At 38.2% G+C, this 21,557-nt stretch overlaps 3 protein-coding genes across 3 annotated transcripts; 2 read left to right on the forward strand and 1 right to left on the reverse strand.

Moving 5' to 3' along the window:
• Positions 1–1,329: 1,329 nt before the first annotated feature.
• Cbr-gpd-1 lies at positions 1,330–2,408 on the forward strand (the record flags this gene model as incomplete). Its single annotated transcript, XM_002635270.1, has 2 exons — positions 1,330–1,852; positions 1,906–2,408. 2 exons carry the CDS (start codon positions 1,330–1,332, stop codon positions 2,406–2,408), a joined length of 1,026 nt encoding a protein of 341 aa, XP_002635316.1.
• Positions 2,409–2,612: 204 nt separating this feature from the next.
• Positions 2,613–9,674, reverse strand: Cbr-tag-196 (the record flags this gene model as incomplete). Its single annotated transcript, XM_002635271.1, has 7 exons — positions 2,613–2,860; positions 7,291–7,469; positions 7,957–8,424; positions 8,694–8,813; positions 8,859–8,971; positions 9,303–9,506; positions 9,573–9,674. 7 exons carry the CDS (start codon positions 9,672–9,674, stop codon positions 2,613–2,615), a joined length of 1,434 nt encoding a protein of 477 aa, XP_002635317.1.
• On the forward strand, positions 5,322–6,987 carry CBG01482 (the record flags this gene model as incomplete). The annotated part of the gene is made up of 5 exons (XM_002635272.1): positions 5,322–5,341; positions 5,713–5,832; positions 5,883–5,977; positions 6,692–6,824; positions 6,873–6,987. 5 exons carry the CDS (start codon positions 5,322–5,324, stop codon positions 6,985–6,987), a joined length of 483 nt encoding a protein of 160 aa, XP_002635318.1.
• Positions 9,675–21,557: the final 11,883 nt, after the last annotated feature.

Here is a 21,557-nt window from a genome sequence, read left to right on the forward strand (position 1 = left end):
TCATAATTGCGGGCTGATATAAACTCTCCGCCATGATATCCCTGAACCATTGGCACCACTGAATTACTGTCTTTTCCTCAGTTTCCAAAGTTTCTGCCAACTCTTTCATCACCATCTTTCCATTCAAATAGAGGAAGCTACACAGAAAAATCTTTTTACGGCTTCCACGTAATCCCTCAAAGAAAGTTCCCTTCAAATATCCAGTTTTGCAGTTGAAACGTGAATTTCGACATGCTCGTTTGTAACACTCAAATTTCTGCTTGCAAAACGCTCCTATAAACAATTAATTCGCATGAAATAAATACTTTTAATCTACTAACCAGAGGCATTCTTTTGCTTAGAGATTTTTCTCGACTCGTGACAAGACGGACATGGATTTTCTCTTCAGAGCAAGCCTCTTTCAGCGAGATACTCATCGAATTCGTCGTCGGTTTTGTTGGCTAGCTCCGGCCAGGTTTTGATTAGGTTAAAAGACTTTAAGTCTAATATAGCCGCAACGGCAGTCATAGCGAATATTAGAATACTAGCTAATAACAGCGAATAACAGCAAAAACAGCTAATAACAGCTAGCATTTTCGAGCTACAGTAATCTAAATTTAGAGTGAGCAAGAAATCTTGTAGTTCTCGAGGACGAAGAATGATTTTAAAATTCCATTTTCAGACTTTAAAAAGGAATTTTGAACAAACGTGGATCCCAGAAAACAAAAACTTCCGAGAAATGAGCGAAAAATCGGTAAAAAATACGAAAAACCGGTAAAAAAAATTTTTTAGAAGATTTTTTTTTGTGTTTTTAGATGGGAATTGTCTAAAAAATAGGCTTAGGCTTCTTCGCCGCTCTTTTCTACCCCAGAGACACTAAATTAGCCTCAAAAAACGAAAAAAAAGTGGCCCCCCCCAACTACCTTAGCCCCTTCTAGATCAAAACAAATATGGAGATTATAACCAAAAAAAATAGAATTTCAAATTTACTATATGAATTTTTTACAGGTCTGAAACTGCTTCCAATTTTGATATTTTCGATTTTCAAAATTCAATTTTTAAAGGAGTCTGTACGAACATTTTCTTTGGGTCTCGCAACGAACGCGTTCAAACTTTTGGCGCGGCGGTTTTTTTTTTCAATTTTCGAAGTGTTTTGATGATTCCTGCGTTGTTCTGAGCAGTTTCTAACAGTCATTGTGTCATTTCGAAGCTCCTCTGTTCTCGTAATGTTTCATCTTCGCATATTTCCAGAATTCTCTGTTTAGTTTTTCTCAATTCTTCTCCGTTTATCTTTTTCAGGCGGTTTCAAACTCTTGGTTTCAAAAAATTCGCTTCACAGGTGATCCCAAAATGTCGAAGGCTAACGTCGGAATCAACGGATTCGGAAGAATCGGACGTCTCGTGCTCCGCGCTGCCGTTGAGAAGGACACCGTGCAAGTCGTCGCCGTCAATGATCCATTCATCACCATCGACTACATGGTCTACCTTTTCAAGTACGACTCAACTCACGGACAATTCAAGGGAACCGTCTCCTACGATGGTGACTTTTTGATCGTTCAAAAGGACGGAAAGTCATCTCACAAGATCAAGGTCTTCAACAGCAAGGATCCAGCTGCCATCGCTTGGGGATCCGTCAAGGCTGACTATGTTGTCGAGTCGACCGGAGTTTTCACTACTAAAGAAAAGGCCTCCGCTCACTTGCAAGGAGGAGCCAAGAAGGTTATCATCTCCGCTCCATCTGCCGACGCTCCAATGTACGTCGTAGGAGTCAACCACGAGAAGTACGACGCTTCAAATGACCACGTCATCTCGAACGCCTCCTGCACCACAAACTGCCTTGCTCCATTGGCCAAGGTTGTTAACGACAATTTTGGTAAGGAATTGTGAATATTTTTCATTTTTAACGAACTTTCATTTTTTTTTCAGGAATCATCGAAGGTCTCATGACAACCGTCCATGCCGTCACTGCCACTCAAAAGACTGTTGATGGACCATCCGGAAAGCTGTGGAGAGACGGACGTGGTGCCGGACAGAACATCATCCCAGCCTCTACTGGAGCTGCTAAGGCCGTCGGAAAGGTCATCCCAGAGCTCAACGGAAAGCTCACCGGAATGGCTTTCCGTGTTCCAACCCCAGATGTCTCCGTTGTCGATTTGACTGTTCGTCTTGAGAAGCCAGCTTCGATGGATGATATCAAGAAGGTTGTGAAGGCCGCCGCCGAGGGACCAATGAAGGGAATTCTCGCCTACACCGAGGATCAAGTCGTGTCCACCGACTTTGTCTCCGACCCACATTCCTCCATCTTCGATGCCGGAGCTTGCATTTCCCTCAACCCGAACTTTGTGAAGCTTGTCTCTTGGTACGACAACGAATATGGATACTCCAACCGTGTCGTCGACCTCATCGGATACATCGCCACCCGTGGATAAGATATATCCCATTGCCAGAATGTATAATCTATGTAACTCATATCCAACGTTTTATCACATAATTTATTGAATGAATTGGCTTGCATCTCAAAAAAGACACTTATATTGAACTTTTATTAAATCAGCAAAAAGAAAGTAAATACACAGAAAAAGAAACACGTTGTGTTTGACAAAGATACGGATTCGAAAAAGTACAAATGATCATTAGTTAACAAGAGCCGACGTAGCCATCTCCTGTACTCCACAAACATTCTTTCCACGGTACAGTCTGAAATATCCGGACTCTCCCCACGTCGGTCCCCACGAGTTCTTCACAATCCAGTATGGTTTGCGACCGTCTTTTCCGTAGCCGACAATCAGAACTCCGTGATTGAGCATGAACGGTTCGCAGAAGATCTTGAAGGGGTGAACAACGCCATGGCGGTAGAATTGGAGAGTGTTCGCGTTGAGACCTGGAAAAAGATCGAAAATCAGGGTGTGAAGAGGAAGAGTTCAAAGCAAATTGAGGGTTTAAAGGGAGAAAAGGAACGGTTTTGGGAGTTTTGGTAAACAGAAACTTTCCAAGGATCTTTTCTAACTATATGGTTTGTTTGCACCGCCCAAATTCTTTTGGGATCAGTATAAAAGATGAGCTCCGATAAGAGAGAAAAGATACGATTCCTAACGAGCCGATCGAAGATGAACCAAAAAGTCGGGTGAGTTAAAAAGATCTAGAGATCAAACTAACGTATTTCCTCTAATAGAAGCCATCAACTTCGAGCTCAATTATCTTGCTTTCTATAAAAGATAATAGAATTTTGGCAACTGATAAAATGTTGATAATTTTTTGATAGCTTTCACAGGAACCGAGATATATGGGCTCAAAGTTGACGGTGGGTGTCTATTAGAGGAAATACGGCGAACTTTGTTTCATAGGTTATTGCTGCTGACTGTGATTGCGTGCACGGTGATTCCGAAGGCAGAGGCACAATATTATAATCTTTATGTGAGTTTTTTTTTGAATTTAAGGGATATATTAATCTTTTTGTGACTTGTTACTTCGAGAGAAATGGTGTACTTTCTTATGGTAACTGTGAACATTTTGGGTTACGGTAGGTGAGGACAAATTAATCGCATTCGTATACCATATACAGTCTTAACGTCCCTGGCCTAGGAACCCCTATCTCTCCAGAACTCCTGTCCCTGGAGAACTTAGTGATTACAGTACCCCTACTACTCCTACTACCCCTACTCCTACTATTACTACTATCCATCGTATTACGTCCTCGGTAAGCGATCTACAAGCGACAACCAAATGGATCACAAACAGGTCAGTACACATCGAACACCCACTCAACTATAACCCGTTCTTTTGCAGGTGGTGAGCGATCAGATGAGAAGAATGACACGTGGAACTCATCAGAAGGCGAATTAATTGAAACAGAATCAGATGTTGGAGAGGGCGTGAAGAGTGTGTTGCGGTTTTAATGATTTTGAATGTATCAAACTTTTTTTGCTCTGTGTTGTAAAGAAGCTTTGTTTACTGAAGAAGCTCTGAACTATTCATTTCGAATGAACTTTTTTCTGTGATTCATTGTATTTTTAGCAGTTCGAAAAAAAAATTACCAATCCTAATTCTGACGTCTTCTAGAATTCAGACATCAGCATGAATAATTTGGGGGGACGAGCCCAAGTGGGAGTGCGATAAACAAGATGCCTAATATATAGAAGAACTCAAAAAGTCTGAAAGTTGTTTTTATGGATACAAGATATTCAGAATATGAGATAAATCTGTTTCTCAGCATCTAACAAATAATTATGATATTTCGGCATTCTGTGAAAACTAGCTACCGTATATGCTCTAATAGAAGCACACCCTATATATAGGTACACTTTCAGCTCAATTATCTCGATTCCTGAAAGATATCAAAAGTTAGTCAACTGATAAAATATTGGCGATAATATGATTAAAAAATTATCAGTTGTCAAGTTTTTGATAACCCTCACAGGAATTGAAAGAAATTGGCTCAAAGTCGAAAATTACGGGCTCCTCCAATTTAAATGTTTACGGTAGTCAAATTTTGAAGTCTTGAAAAAGTATTCCAGAATTTTTCGATTTTTCTGAAAAATTCAGGGTACAAACATAACGCTTCTGTTTTGTAATTGACAATTTTTTTTGAACAATCCGATAAAGCGAGATACGGTATATCCAAAAGTAGAAGCACACCCTATAGAAGCCCACTACAAGCCCATCTTATACTTTGAGCTCAATTATCTCGGTTTCTGTCAAAGTTACCAAAAATGTGTCAACTGATAAAATGTTGGTGATATTATTATAAATAATCTATCAGTTAACAATATTCCGATATTTCTCATAGGAAACGAGATAAACTGGCTCAAAATTGAGGATCAAAGTGTTCAATCTAGATTTAAGCCCACCCAAAATTTCAACTTTGAGGTTATGTATCTCAATTGCTGTAAGAGATATCAAAAATTTGTCAACTAATAAAATATTGATAATTTTATGGTAAACAATTTATTAGTTGACACATTTTTGATATTTTTCATAGGGAACGAGATAAAATGGCTCAAAGGATTCATATGGTGAGCATGCACATAGTTCAATAACAATACATACAGTATCATAATCCTATGTCTCAAGTACCTTCCAGAACTTTCTCTATGGACTAATTCCAGCTCACACTTTCCCACGAGCCCTTATCTCCACCTAACTGTTTTTTCTCCCACATCACAACCCTCCCACTCGAAATGTTCGTTTACATTCTACTATTTTTCTTCTTATCATCAAATTTTATGTTCGTCAATGTTGCGGAGCATTGAGCTCAATTTTTTCGCAATTCTATCACAAAATGTTTCTTTTCAGACGAATTTTACTCGAAATAAAAAAAACCACTACATCCACCGATGCACACAATGCCAGTCTTCGCGCCGCGGTATATATCTTCGGATTTTCCGTTATTACTCATCTTATGACGATACATTGTATCCCATATAGAGCTCGTATACATCACTCATACAAAATTTTATATGTAGAAAAAAACCAAAATCATAGTTCTTATCATGTGTGTGTGCCTGTGTGTAGTGTGTATTTGAGAAGAATAAGAGATCGTCATTTCAAAAGCTAACAAAAGATATCACTGTCTAGACTCTCTTCATATCACACACTCTCTCTTCGTGGACCGTGTCTGGCTTTTGAAACCCACCATCATGTCATTTCAGTTTGCACATTTCTTAGGATCTCTAGGATCAGATATAACGCGCGCGAGCGGCTTCAATTCATCTTTTTCTATTCTTGAATTTTCAGGGAGCGACCCTCTAGAATGCATCATCGAAAAGGTAAAAACGGATCGTCGAACTGCAATGCGGCCGTTGGAAAATCCATTGGTAGACGGGAAAGTGGAATGGAGGCGATGGCTAGGTTACGGTATGTCTAGAATTCTTGAGGACGTCTTCTGAATCTAGAAAGTTCGTCAGGTATCTTAACAAAAAGCCGTTATGTCTACAGTACAATGTGCCAAACTCCGCCTACGCTAGGAAGCATTTTGCAGCTGGTGTCAAAAGGAAAGAGCGTGAGTCATCATGAAAACTAAACTTGCACTTTGAGCTCAATTATCTCGGTTCTTTCAAAAGATATAAACATTTTTCCACTGATAAAATGCTTATCATAATATTAGTTAACTTTTATCAGTTGACAGATTGTTGATAAATCTTATAGGAACCGAGATAATTTAGATCAAAACGCACGTATCGGGTGTGCTTCACTACGCACCCTGACTGTAGACTTTAAGTCGATTTTTCTCGGTTCTGATGAAAGATATCAAAAAAATTTTAGCTAATAAATTATTTATCATAATATCAGTAACATTTTATCAGTTGTCCATTTTTCGATATCTTTCACAGGAATCGAGATAATTGAGCTCAAAATGCATATAAGGCGGCAGATACCACTCACCCTGACTGTCGACTTTGAGCAGTTTTTTCGGTTTCTTCGAAAGATATAGAAAATTTTTTAACAGTGAAAATGTCGTTGCTTTCATGATGAATATTTTATCAGTTGACAAATGTTTTATATCTTTTGCAGGGGCCGAGATAATTAAACTCAAAGCGCTTGTATACGGTGGGCTTCTCCACGAACCCTGACTCTCGACTTTGAGCCGATTTTTCTCGGTTTCTGTGATAGATATCAAAATTTTGTCAATTGATAAAATGTCGCTGATGTTCTGGTAAAAATTTTATCAGTTAACAACATTTTGATATCTTCCACAGAAATCGAGATAATTCAGAATCTTTCATCGTCGTGATCCTTTGCGGAATCGCTCGACTTATGCAATGGGCAGCTGTTGGTATCCAGCAAGCTACTGTAGATTTTCTATTGAAACCAGCTCATGAACTATTTCCTGACGAGTTCCCTGAACAGTAAGTTTCTCCATATTCCAGAAAATCCCACAGAAAAATTGTTTCCAGATGCTTCCAATCCTCCTTCTACCGTAACCCTATTCAACTACGGAAGCGTCCTGTGAAACGAGCAATCGTTCGACGGTCAGATGTTTCCAGAATGCTACACTCTATCAATTTTTAGCTTCCTGAACTATGACCTGATAATTCTCTCCTCAACCGTCAGAGAACCATGATGACACATTTGCACACATGACACGTGCAAAAATCTTCCCCCCGTATCCCCCCCAGCCAGTTATACTCATATTTGTTCTCAACATGTCCCGCCTCTATTGATCTTATCCCGACTCGAGTGTTTTGATTGTATATTTCTTTGTACCCCAGTGAATTAAGGATCAAATTTTTCTTCAAAAAATCTCACACACTAAATTGTCCAGAATAAAGTTTTACGGAGTATAATATATATATATATATATATATGACTTACCAATAGAAATGGGTCCCTTGGTGACGAGCCACTTCTGAATCTTCACCTCGTCGTGTGGCAGCTCGACGGATCCGTTGATGTAGACAGCGATGTCTTTTCGGACAATGTGACAAGTTTCACCTTTTCCATCGTATGGATAGGCGTCTTCTGGTTCCAGACCGCCCATACGCATGATCTCTCTGAAAATGTTGATGAGTAATTTGCTAGGATTCAAGGATATATCGATCAGGATCTTAAGTATAAGACTCTAGAGATCGGAAACGGAAAACAAATCTTCAAAAATCGGGCGGAAAACGGAAAACGGAAAACTAGAACGGAAACGGAAACGGAAATTCTTATTTTTCGTCTATTTTTCTGGATTTTTTCCCTTCAAACATAAAAATATACACTTTTTAACCTTTAATGACCATATTAGCATCACTTTCCATGCTTTTTTTCAAGCCAGTTTCAGTTTAATGTTTTCGTTGTTTTTTACATTTTTTTTTATGTTTTACGGAAAACGGAAACGGAAATAAAATTTCACTTTTACGAAAACGGAATCGTAAATTATTTTTCAGCGGAAACGGAAACGGAAAAAATCTCTAAAAACCGGACGGAAAACTGAAAACGGAAACGGAAATTCCTCCCATCACATACATGATCCAAATTTCAGATTCCAAGACTCACTTGTAGGCATTACTTGGCAATCCACCATTACATCCCTGATCGACACTATCACAATCAACCAACTCCTGTTCCGAAAGCGAAACCAACTTCTTCTTCGCCAAATACCAAGCTCCTTCGACATTTCCAGTAGTTGAGAATGCCCAACAACTTCCGCAATTTCCTTGATTCTTCACTTGAGTCACAGCTCCATGGTCTCTCCAATCAAACGAGTCTGGAAGATCGTCTTCGGAAATCGTGACGCCTTCTTTCTCAAAATCAGCTTCAGCCATTGGATAGACTGGTTGCTCCCATTGATACGGAAGCATCGTTTGCTTGAATTCCATCGTTGTCATATCAGAAAACTTTGTGAATCCATACACAGCGCTTCCTTGTTCGTTCTTCTGAAGTTCTCGGATCACTTTGGCGTTCTTCTTGAAAGTACGGAATCTTTTGAGGACTTCGCGTTTGTTGGAGTAACGTTTCTCGTGTCTGGAGAATATGTGAATTAAAAAAATTGATATATTATAGCTACCCAATTGTGAGCTTAAATATCTCGGTTGGCATGAAAGATATCAAAATTTTGTCAACTGATAAAATGTTAGTGATATTATGATAAACATTTTATCAGTTACTGATATCTTACTATATATATATATATATATATCTATATTACTATATGATATCTGATATTATACTTACTGATATCTCTCAAAAGAACCGAGATAGTTGAGCTTCTATTAGAGCAATATATGTAGTACCTATCAATAAAGTCCAAGAAGGAGTTCCAGATGACGTAGTCTCTTGGCCGGATGATTTTCGCTTTTCTCAATTCTTGAACAGTAATTGAATCATCGTGTGTGAGTTGGATCTTGCGATGACTGAAACTACAAATTTCCAAAAAATTTAGAGAACTTTCAACTCACTCGAACTTATCAATGTTTCTTGTGAACTCCTCCTCGCAGTGCTTGATATGAGCAACGTCCTTGAGACCGTATCCATGTCTCTTCACACGACGACTAATCTCAACTTGGCATTTCTGAAATTAGCTTAATTATTCATCATGTACAATCTCCCAATTTTTCCGATAGTGTAATTACTGTCAAACCTGTAATAGAAGGGCTGTCAATTTTGAGCCAATTTATCTCGGTTACTGTTAAAGATATAAAAAAATTGTCAACTAATAAAATGTTTATCATAATATCACGAATGTTTTATTAGTTGACAATATCTTGATATCTTTCATAGGAGCCGAGATAATTGAGCTCAAAGTTGAAAGTTAAGAGTGGCGTTCTGATTTCTTCTTTAACTCTCTCCACCTCTCCTCCTTCCACTGTTTTTTTTCCAATTCTATTCCAAAAAAACCTCACCTTGAGAGTATCTGTCTTCCGACACTTTCTCCCCTCCACCTCCTCCTGACCCTTCTTACAATCGGTTTTGACCAATGTGACAAAAATGGAGTAGTGAATGCCGCCGGACAATTTTCTCTCCACCTCCCACGTTCTGTCGAGTTCCCATTTGTAGGCGTCGTTCGATTGATGGTTGAATTTTTCGACACCTTGCCGTGCGAATCGCTTCAAAAATAGATGATAAGAATAGGGGGAACTGGTTTGAAAAGAATAAGGAAAGAGATTGATTACCTCGTACAGAAGTTGGTCTTCCTCGTCGATCGGCAGCACTTTTGAGGTGGCTGATAGCCAGAGATAGGCGATTAGGATGAGACAGGTTATAGGTCTACCCATTTTTTGTCTGAAAATTTTCATACAAAAATTTGGACTTAAGATGAGAGAGAGAGAGAGAGAGAGAGAGAGAGAGAGAGAGAGAGAGAGAGAGAGAGAGAGAGAGAGAGAGAGAGAGAGAGAGAGAGAGAGAGAGAGAAAATGCGGGACAAAGTTTCAGCTATGGAAAATGCCTTCGAAAAAGCGGAAAGGTCAGAAACTCCAATTTGCGAAAGTACACCAAGAGAGCATATCAAGAACAAAAGGTGTGGCTCGAGAGAGCACACAGGGGACATGAAAATGAACTCAAGCATTTTTATTTTATTTCAAGAGGAGGGAGGGAGTGGTGACACTTATGAGAAGTGTAGGTAGATTATTCATGAGTCATGGAGACACCGGAATCATTGGATTATGATTTTGGAATTCAGATTATATGGGTCAAATGGAAAGTGCAACTGGACGGAAAAGGGAAGAAAATGTAAGGTCGTAATTGCAGCAGAAAAAAAGTGAAAGAGAATTGACCAATACAACCAGTTCTGTTTATGTTTCAATCAACTTTCGAACACACAAGAAGACAATTGTTTTAGAAGATGCAGAAAAATAGTTGGAAAAAAGTAGTAGAAGTTTAGTGGAACAGGAAGTACTGTAGTGTTGAAAAACAGGGGGTTGACTTTAAGCTCAATTATCTCGGTTCCCATAAGAGATATCGAACATTTGTCAACTGATAAATTATTTATCATAATATTACCTATAGTTTATCAGTTGACAGATTTTTGATACCTCTTATGAGAACCCACATATTGGAGCTCAAAGTGCATGTATACTTCTAGAGCAGAGAGAGAGAGAGAGAGAGAGAGAGAGAGAGAGAGAGAGAGAGAGAGAGAGAGAGAGAGAGAGAGAGAGAGAGAGAGAGAGAGAGAGAGAGAGAGAGAGAGAGAGAGAGAGAGAGAGAGAGAGAAGAAGAAGGTAAAATAAGAAGGTAAAACAAGAAACAGAAATTCAAAAATATGCCGGAATTTAAAAGAACCAAGTTTCTAGCCTTTCTAGAACCCGAGATACATCCATTAAAAGTTTCCAAGGCTAGAGACGCAGTGTGTCTCGTCGTCTGCGTCTCTAGGCTTTAAAACTTGGACTGGCGCTATCTGGGCTCCTAAATAAGCTAGAACGGTGAAAATCGGCCAAAAATAAATGATTTTTTCAAGACTTCTATTTGATAGTATCTACCATAAAAACTGTAATAGATGGGTCATATATTGCCAAGTTTGAGCTAATTTATCTCGATTCCTGTGAAAGATATCAAAATTGTGTCAACTGAGAAAACAATTTTGATGTTATTAGGTTGGCGGGAAAGTCTTTGTCACTCTGTTTGTTTAATCACTGTTCTCGTATATGGAGGCTGTGTATGATATCGACTCTAGTGAATAACAAGGTGATAAGAACCTTCCATATAAACAAGTCCCCATCTCCTTCCCTGCTCCTCATCTGTAATTGAAACGATATGTTTGTTCCCACTGCTATTCACATCAGACATGTTTTGATTTACCTCTTCCTATCTCACACCACGATGAAGGATTCGGAAACTTTCTTGAAGAATGTGTACAACACACATGCCCCTCACTACAATACTATTCGCAATTGGTTCCATCGTTTCGAAAAAGATGACTTCTCGCTCGATGAAAAGGATCGCTCTGGGAGACCCCGTGAGTTGGATTTGGACAAGTTGAAGCACGCATTGCAATCGGATCCATTTCAATCTAGCCGTGAACTAGCTGTCACATTCGGAGTTCACCATAGCACAGTCCTTGAAGGTTTGAAGTCTCTTGGAATGAGAAAACTTTTTGGTCGATTCATACCTCATCACCTGACTCAAGCCAACCTTGACCGCCGAGTCGACGATTCGATTACCCTTCTCACTCTCCACGCGGGCGATCGATGGCTGGACCGGCTAATAACCGGAGATGAGAAGTGGGTCTTCTACGATAATCACCACAGGAAATCCCAGTGGGTTGGAGAAGGAGAGAGCCCACAGGATGTCCCCAAACCCGACCTTCATCTGAAAAAAGTTATGCTCTCTGTGTGGTGGGGAGTGGACGGCCCCATCTACTGGGAACTTCTGCCCGAGGGCAAAACAATAACTGGAGACCTCTACACTACTCAACTACGAAACCTCAAGAAAGCAGTCGACCGTTCGGCCCTGAAAGACAAGAAAGTGTACTATCAACATGATAACGCTCGCCCACATGTTTCGAAACAAGTGAAGCAGGAGCTGATGGGATATGGATGGAATGTTCTCCCTCACCCCCCGTATTCTCCTGATCTTGCTCCTTCCGACTATTGGTTATTTGGCGATATGACACGTGCCTTCGAAGGAAGAAGCTTCAATTCCCGTGGAGCGGTCGAAGCGGCACTCAACAATACTTTGCCTCACGCCCGGCTGGATTCTACCGCAATGGAATCCATAAATTGAGGGAACGTTGGAGACATGTTGTTGATAATGATGGACAATATAATTAATTATTCGGTTATTTTTTCTTTGAGAAATAAACTATTGAAAAAGTGACAAAGACTTTCCCGCCAACCTAATATCATGAACATTTTACTAGTTGACAGCTTTTTTATTTATCTGACAGGAGCCGAGATAAATTGGCTTGAAGTTAAAAGTTAAGGAGCCCTTCTATCACAGGTTTTACGATAAATTTTGATAACAAAGAAATATCAAGATTAGTTCGAAAATTGTAAAATAGCGAATTTCTGTTGAAAAATAATAAATTTCCCATGTGTCATGTGACTTGTCATAGTAGTGTCATTTCGAAATTATTTTGTTTATCAGATAACGGAAAATTCTGGAAATGTTTTTTCGGAAAAAATTGATCAGGAAAAATGTCATTCAAATTTTGATGACTCATAGAATCTTTGGGCGAAAAACATGGACCAACCCATTTTTTGTCTGAAAATTGTTTCAAAAAATGTATTTTTTTGAATTTCTAAATTATGTGATTGCCGTTCTAGATCAAAAAACGCTGAATGAAAAATGGATGGTACCTAAACAGATTTTTAAGAATCTCTAGGAAACATTCTATAAAAAGAAACTCCAGAATCTCTAGCCAGGAAAAAATCTAGGTGAGAAGAGAAATGGGTAAATAAGAAAAGGTACTGGGGTGGTGCTCTGGTGGAGTGATCCGGTGCTGGTCATATGGTCCTCTTTTTCTTCCCCAAAACGAACAGCTGCCATCATCGAGTGACCGTATGACCCCAACAGAAAAGAGACGCAGCCGATACAACAGCAATTGTTAATAAGAACCCATACCGACAGAAGAATAAAAAACATCATAAGGAATCTGAGAGATCAGGAGACGCAGGAAAAAAACGGAGGTGTGGTCGGGTTACAAAGGAGTTTCTGTGGAAGAAGAAGAAGAAGACGTTGGAAGGGCAATTGAATTTGTGAAGAAGAAGGAGGTCCGTTTGTTTGAGTAGGGAAAAAAGACGGGGTTTAAAATTCCAATGTAACAGGAGGTGCATGGGAAAGAGAGCGAGAGAGGAAATTCTAATTGTATTAGTGGAGTGCAGCTAGGGGAGAAAAAGTAAGAAAAAAGTAAAAAAGTGGGAGAAGAAGGAATGGAAGGAAGTACTAATCCCGAATGGGGTTATTTATGGAGAAATGGAGAAGAGAGGTTTTGAACGGTGGGCTAGTCAAGAAGTTAGAGATGTGTTAGATTCAGAAACCCTTAAAAAATAATCAGGTTCCAGAAAAAAATTATGAAAGAAGACGACGAAAGAAGACATATATCATTTCAAATAAAAATCTTAAAAAATTAATCATTTCTGTCTAATTTTCATCGTTCTAGCTCGTCTAGGACGCAGTGTGTCTCGTCGTCTGCGTCTCTTGCCCTGGAAACTTCAAATGGCTGTATCTCGGGTTCTAGAATGGGTCGAAATTTGGTTCTTTTTGGTTTTCCAATATCTTGGAATTTTTTCGCTTATTTCTGTCTAGTTTTCACTTTTCTAGCTTATCTAGGAATTTGAAGTTTTGAGGGCTAGAGACGGAGACGACGAAACACACTGGGTCTCTAGCCATGAAAATTTCACATGGCTGTATCTCGGGATCTAGAAGACCTATAAACCTGCTTCTTTTTAGGTTTTTCATATTTTTGAAGTTTCCAAGGATACAGACGCAGCGTGTCTCGTCGTCTGCGGTTCTAGATTTTAAAATGACAAATGACTTTATCTCGAGTTCTAGAAGAAATATAAACTTGGATTTTTTGGCTTTAACATATTTTTTACATAGGAGCCAAGATAGCGCCATTGAAGTTTGATAGGATATAGACAATCCGTTTTTCGTGCATTGTCAAAATTTAAACTTTATTCAAAATTTTATTCAAAATTGTGTGTGAAGAATCTTCTTGGTGATCTTATCGGTTGGAGGCACTAATATGAATAAAGGCATTTGAAGTTTTAAAGGCTATAGACGCAGACAACGAGACACGCTGCGTCTCTAGCCTTAGAAACTTCAAATGACTGTATCTCGGGTTATAGAAGTGCTAGAAATTTGGTTCTTTTTGTTTTTTGCGTATTTTTGAATTGGCTTTCTCTGTGCCGGTCTTAATAACGAAACTTCTAAATTCAAACTTAATGGAAATTCGAAATTTGAAAATTGTTATTTAAGCAAGGAATGCAATCGAAAAAACATATTTAGACTACCAGTGCTCTAACAAAAACACACAAAAAACACGAACGGGAAAGACAGGATAAAGTTGATAAATGGACTCGAAAAAGTAAGAAAACAACAGGTGAACGCTAGAAAAAATGTCTTCTCCGAAAAACTTCTGGAACTACGTCTTGCAGAAAAAAAAAAAGAAAAATAGACATTTGGTTTTTGGCTATAGCAAAGTGAGAAGCGAATGAATTGATGATTGAATTTGTATCGACTCACTGGATACATTTTGAGCACAAAAGAGCAAGACACAACGAAAAGAAGACAACGTCCGTTTTGTTGTTTCAATGTCTCCCCCCGGGGGGATTCAGAAGACAGATGATCATACTCGGATTATAGCAAAAGATAACCCGAGTAGTACAAAATAGAGATATAGAGAGAGCAAAAGTTTAGAGAGAGAGGGAGAGAGAAAAGGAGTTAAATGTAATTAGAAAAGTGGCTCAAATAAAGAGAACGACACTCTTGAGTGGCAGACGGACGGGAGAGAAGATGAGTGCCAATGGACAACAATTTGATGATCGTGGCCTTGACGGTTTGGATGAGTTAGGAAAAATGGGAAAAGGAAGGAGGAGAAGGATTAACGATTCTGTTTTGTGTGAAGAAAATTTATTGGTAAATTCTTAAGAAAACGGAAAAACCAATAGGAACCGATGTACCAGCTGTTCAGTTTTCCTTTGGGTGTACTCCACTGAAATGGGTACGCTCTATCGAAAAGTGGAAGGAAATAGAGCAGCCCTCCCGGGTACTCACATAAATTAATTTCTGTCAATTCAAAGTGCGGGTCTGAAGAGACTAAGAAAGCGGATTTGTGGAATTGAGAAGAAGAGTTTTCGTTTGGATCCAGATTGTGGGAGAATTGGGATAGAGTGGCCTAGCTTTCTCAAAATAATGTTTCTAGGCCACGATAGTTTACAGGCCAGAAATAATCTAACATGCACCTGGTGTGTTTCCTAGGCTATTTCAACATCTTGGCCTAACTTTTGCCAGTTGAGTTTTCTAGGCCACGATGGTAAATGACCTAAAAATTCTCTTATGTTCAACTGATTTGTTTTCCAAGCCGTATCAACACGGTAACTTAGAAAATTCAACTTGCAAAAGTTAGGCCGCTATGATACATGGCCTAGAAATGGCCTGATAATCACCTTGGTATATTTTAGGACAAACTGAAAAAAAATTCAAAAAATTAACACCGAAAACTTGGATTTTGAGCTTTTGTCCTTCTACAGAGTCATGATTTTTTTTTTGGTTCAAGTGAACCAAAGGGACAGAGAACTCTTGGAAAATGATAAATGACAGACTTTGTCACTTTCCTTCAACGAAAAAGAAAGAGCTTAAAAGTCCAAGACTAAAGTGAGCTTCAATTTCATTTTCAGCTATTCCGCCTTGAGTGGATGGGGGTAATTTCTTGGATGAATTAAACGCGCATTTCTACTTTAAAATTAAAACCCCAGAAAACAAAAGCCAAGTGTTAGCTCCAAGTGTGAAAAAAAAAAGGTATACGTCTTCTATAATACTTTAAAATTTTCTAGAATCCACTCTTTCCGGTTTTCAAGTGGTTGAGGTGAGAAAATGGGGAGCTTTTAGAACAAAGGAGGTTAGAAGTTACTTTGAAAAGAGCCAAAGCTTCTTCTCAGGAACATTATTCAAGAAAAGGAATAGAAATAAGCAGTGTATGATAGAAAACAAAAACTTGAGAAATATGGGAAATTCGAAATGCTAAAATACCGTGAGCACAATAGAAAGCCCACCGTAGAGACGACTTTGAGCTCATACACCTCGATCCCTGGGACTGATATCAAAAAGTGGTCAACTGACAAAATATGTTTGGTGATATGATTTACATTTTGCTAATTGATTACTTTTTGATACCTTTCACAGGAATCATGATAAAGTGGTTCAAAGTTGAAAGTTAGGCGGACGTTCTATCAGATTGTTCACAGTAACCAGCAGAATCGAATTTGGAATTTGAATTTTCTATGAAAAATCTAAAATATGAAAAACAAACTACAAAGAATCCGGGTCTTTGGAAAACCTGAGCATTGAAATAAGTATTCTATGTAATAAACTTTTCTGGAGCCCCAAAACACCAGGTCTAACTTCCAAATGGGGGTGAAACGGGACTGGCAAAAAAACAAGAAAAGAAAAAGAGACCCAAATAAAAAATTCATGAATAGTCATAATCCGTTTATTTTCTTCAATTTATCCGATCTCCAAGAAACATGATTCAAAAGTTAAAGAAAGTTCGAAAGTTATTATTCTGGTACGAATAATTGTAGCTGTGCTCATAGACGAAGGTCCCACTAATTTTTGGTATATTCCTTTAAGAAAACATTCCAAATTACCAAAAGTTGATATTTTTGAACTTATGGAATCGAAAACGTCAAAATAAGGTCAATTTTGAAATTTTGGGAAGCGTCGCGTGGCTACAGAGAGGTTCAGAGTGGGCGGAGCCTAGCCGTATTTGAATTTTTTTGAAGCTCAAAACGCGATCTATCTGGATTTAAAACATTCAGGGTTTCAAAATGAGCCTAAACACGACTAGTCTCCGACCATTTTGAATTTTCGGGTGCGGCGCGGTCGTGCGTCGCGTACCGACTGGGGTTTATTTTGTAGAGTGAAAACGATAAGTTTGAATTTGCAGATGAAGAACATTGAAAATGAGCTACCGTAACCAGAAAATATTTTTGTTCATATTTTTGAGATCTGACCAAAGCCACGAGTGATGAAAACTAGCTCTTTGGAAGTATTCAGAATCCAAGACCCAGTTGAATAGCTCTCATTAAATATTCAATATCCATCCCTCAAATAAATTCCCTATATAACTTCTCTCCCCATTTTACTTCCCTCCACAAAAAATTTGCTCATTTCCCTCTTCAAACATTGAAATGTGTGTTCCTTGTGTTCCATGGATCTTTCCGTCAGTTGGTGGCAAAAAAAGATGCTACTTGAGCAAACATAATGAATCAGACAAAAAAAAAAAGAAAAAGTAAGCTTGCAAAAGTGAGAAAGTTTGCATAGTGGGAATGTGTGTACGCTGGAGCCATCAGCAGTCTATTTTGAGAACTTGAAGGTAACTTTTAAAAATTTGAGGCTAGTTATTTTTTTACTCAGGTAAACGATTCGGAATTAGATCTGAGTTCATTCGGAATTAGAACGAATAACTCGAAATTCGGAATTAGATCTGAGTTCATTCGGAATTAGATCTGGACTAGATCTAATACCGAAGTTGCCACGAGAAATGCGCCATCAATGACTCAGCTGCCGCGGATGAATTGTTTTGTTTTTTTTTGTTGTCCTAAATTTTTTTCATCAGGAAAATAGGTATTTCTCTCAACTTTTGCCTTTTTTTCGCTCAATTATTTAAACTATATTTTCTGGAACATATTTTAATGTGTTGTGCACGTTTTTGCAAAATTTTAGGTGAATTTTTTAGGGACAGCTGAATATTCAAAGTTCAATTTATATATACGACTTCTATAGAAGACAGTAATTCTATGAACCGACAAAAATACGAATATTTTGAAGATTTTAAATTCAGAGAAAACTCTGCAGGTAAGATAATTTTTGCCCTTTTCAGCTTAAAGGATTACGTAAAAACGATGCAAGGGATCACCGAAAAAAAACAAGAAAAAAAGAGATGATAAATTTCTCTGATAGTGAGCTCAATTTACACAAGTCGAGAAGGCCTTACTTTTGGAAGCCGTGTCTTGTCATGAGCAGGTTAGTTTTCGAAAGTCTGGTGGACAAAGAAACATGCGTGAAATTGCAGGCTCTCAACCGAATGTGTCATGACCCGATTAAAACGATTCAAAAATTTGAGATTTGTTGTATAAAACAACTGCTCTGATCAATTTATTTGGATTTGCAAAGATTTGAGTACGGAAATTATATTGAAATGGCTCAAGTAAGTTTATTATCGACATCACAAAGCCAAAAACTTCTTTTTTTCAGTTAAATCAACATTCATTTCATAAAGAATATCCATCTTATCTACAACCGGAAACTATGACAAGAGAATTTTCAAAATCGAAAATATGGACGAGCGGAAGAATTCGAATTGAGATTTTTTTTTCATAAATTTTGTCACTTTTTCTTATCTCATAGGTCCCATTATTCTCGCTGATCTCATCGTTTTCTTTTTTTGCTGATCCCATTCATTCATTTGTATCACACCCCTCATTTTCGTTCCGATTTCCTATTTCTACATTTTAATCAATGTTTTTCTTTTTCTCATACTTGTTTTTCTTTTTTAATAAATGTTATTATAAATAAAGTGAATGGCGTTGAAAAGAAAACAAAATTTGAAAAGCGCTCGCTACGATGCTCCGAAATCCCGCTGGTCTGTTCGGAATTAGATCTAATTCGTTCGTAGTTCATTCGGTGTTCGTTCGGAATTAGATCAGCTAAATTCTGTATTAGATCATGCCACTTCTATTTACGAACGAACCCAGATCTAATTCCGAATGAAGTCAGATCTAATTCAGAATCGTTTACCTGAGTATACCTGAGTTGGAATTCCAAGCTAAATTTCAAATTCCGTTAAGTGCTCTAGAAGTATACATGCACTTTGAGCTCCAATATGTGGGTTCTCATAAGAGGTATCAAAAATCTGTCAACTGATAAACTATAGGTAATATTATGATAAATAATTTATCAGTTGACAAATGTTCGATATCTCTTATGAGAACCGAGATAATTGAGCTTAAAGTCAACCCCCTGTTTTTCAACACTACAGTACTTCCTGTTCCACTAAACTTCTACTACTTTTTTCCAACTATTTTTTCTGCATCTTCTAAAACAATTGTCTTCTTGTGTGTTCGAAAGTTGATTGAAACATAAACAGAACTGGTTGTATTGGTCAATTCTCTTTCACTTTTTTTCTGCTGCAATTACGACCTTACATTTTCTTCCCTTTTCCGTCCAGTTGCACTTTCCATTTGACCCATATAATCTGAATTCCAAAATCATAATCCAATGATCCGGTGTCTCCATGACTCATGAATAATCTACCTACACTTCTCATAAGTGTCACCACTCCCTCCCTCCTCTTGAAATAAAATAAAAATGCTTGAGTTCATTTTCATGTCCCCTGTGTGCTCTCTCGAGCCACACCTTTTGTTCTTGATATGCTCTCTTGGTGTACTTTCGCAAATTGGAGTTTCTGACCTTTCCGCTTTTTCGAAGGCATTTTCCATAGCTGAAACTTTGTCCCGCATTTTCTCTCTCTCTCTCTCTCTCTCTCTCTCTCTCTCTCTCTCTCTCTCTCTCCCTTTCTCTCTCTCTCTCTCTCTAACCGTAACTTCAAAAGTGACCAGTTCCAAGAATAACAAACCTATTAGTCGATTTTATGATGGATGGTCTTGTCAGGTAAAAACCTTGACATAACTTTGGCTTCAGTTCCAAAATTTCGAAAGTTGTTTTCTATTTTTCTTATTCTATGTACGTAGATGTATCCTCAGGACCACATGAGTATACTTTTCGGGATACATAACTCAATTTAGTCTCCGGCCGGTCCAAGTCGAGCTAGGTCGGACTAGATCGGGTTAGGATTCTGGAGCGTTGAAACTTTTAGAAATTTTCTGAACCCTCAATTATTGAAAAGGATTTTGAGCAATTTCTTGAAATGGAAGGGGTTGCAGATATCCAATTTCAAGCAAAATCTGGATATAGTTTTAAAATAGAAGTCATTAAAATCACATTTATTCATGTCTAATTTCCACCTTTCTAGCTTATCTAGGAGCCGAGATAGCTTCATTTGAAGTTTTAAAGGTTAGAGACGCAGCCGGCGAGACACGCTGCGTCTTTAGCATTGGGAATTTCGAATAGCTGTATCTCGGGTTCTAGAAGTGCTAGATACTTGGTTCTTTTTCTATATTTTGAATATCTGATTTTTCCTTGGCTCTTTGGGCTCTCTCTCTCTCTCTCTCTCTCACTCTCTCTCTCTCTCTCTCACTCTCTCTCTCTCTCTCTCTCTCTCTCTCTCTCTCTCTCTCTCTTTTTCTCAATTATTCAAGCACAAACTTCAGATTTTCTCCCACTACTCTTCTCTGAATTTATTATCCAACTTCCTAAAAGAAATGACTGAATATTCATTGACTCTTAAAATTATGATCACTCCTCTTCTATATAGCATCCTGAACCTTTGATCCATCTCCGACAAGCCAACGACCCCATACTGTCTGTCACTCCGTTGCTCAGTAACTTCTGGCAAGCTCCGTAGCCTAGCTTTTTCACACTGTCGTGTGTTCTGTTCTGACCTCACCATTTTTTCTCTATTTACAAAATCTTTGACTCCTTCTTAACTAAAACCCCCAAATGACTTGTATAATCTTTTTGCGGAGACCACCGTTATGGTTTATTATCACAGAGGAGGTCACAAGGGAGAAAAAATGGGTAAAGTTGACAAAAACGGTTGATTGGTAATACTAACAAAACCAAAGTTCTGAGCGTTCTGAACATGGTCGATGGTTGGGTTCATAGGTTTGGGGCGGAGCTTATCAGGGTTCTTGGTTTAGGGATTTTGGGTCATGAGGTCCATAAGGTAGGGTTATGGTATATATATATATACATGTAGCCAAGCTCCAACATTTCAATTTTCTAACTTGAAAGAGATTTGAACTTCCAACCCTTGTTCAATGACCTACCGTAACACCTGTAATATAAGTTCCACTTAACGTTTAGCTTTGGGCCAATTTATCTCGGTTCCCAAGGGAGATATCAAAAATCTGTCAATAAAATGTAAGTGACATTATGATAAAATTTGTTAGTTGAGAATTTTTCGATATCTTTCACAGGAGCTGAGAAAAAATGGCTCAAAGTTGAAAGCTAGGAAACTCTTTAAAGGTGGTGTGCGGTGAAAAATTTTATTGCTTTATTTTGTGCAGAAAACCATGTAGGTTCCCATAAAAATATAAAAAAAATTCAAGAAAAAATCCTTCATTGAGAAAAACGGCATCGAAAAGTCAAAGTGGGAACCGGTGGCCTAGCGGCCAGGTGTGAGTTTTCTAGACCAATTGCCGGTAAAAGCGCGCGAAATTCGAATTTTTATCGATTTTCAGTGTTTTCTTTGAATTTTGTCAGGTTTTTTCATACACCTGGGATTAAATAAACAAAAACATTTTGAAATCTTTCAAAAAAACATCAGAGAAAACACTGAAAATCAATAAAAATTCAAATTACGCCCTCTTTTACCGGCA

Source organism: Caenorhabditis briggsae (genome assembly GCF_000004555.2).
Source record: "Caenorhabditis briggsae complete genome, chrV, whole genome shotgun sequence".
Lineage (NCBI taxonomy): Eukaryota > Metazoa > Nematoda > Chromadorea > Rhabditida > Rhabditidae > Caenorhabditis > Caenorhabditis briggsae.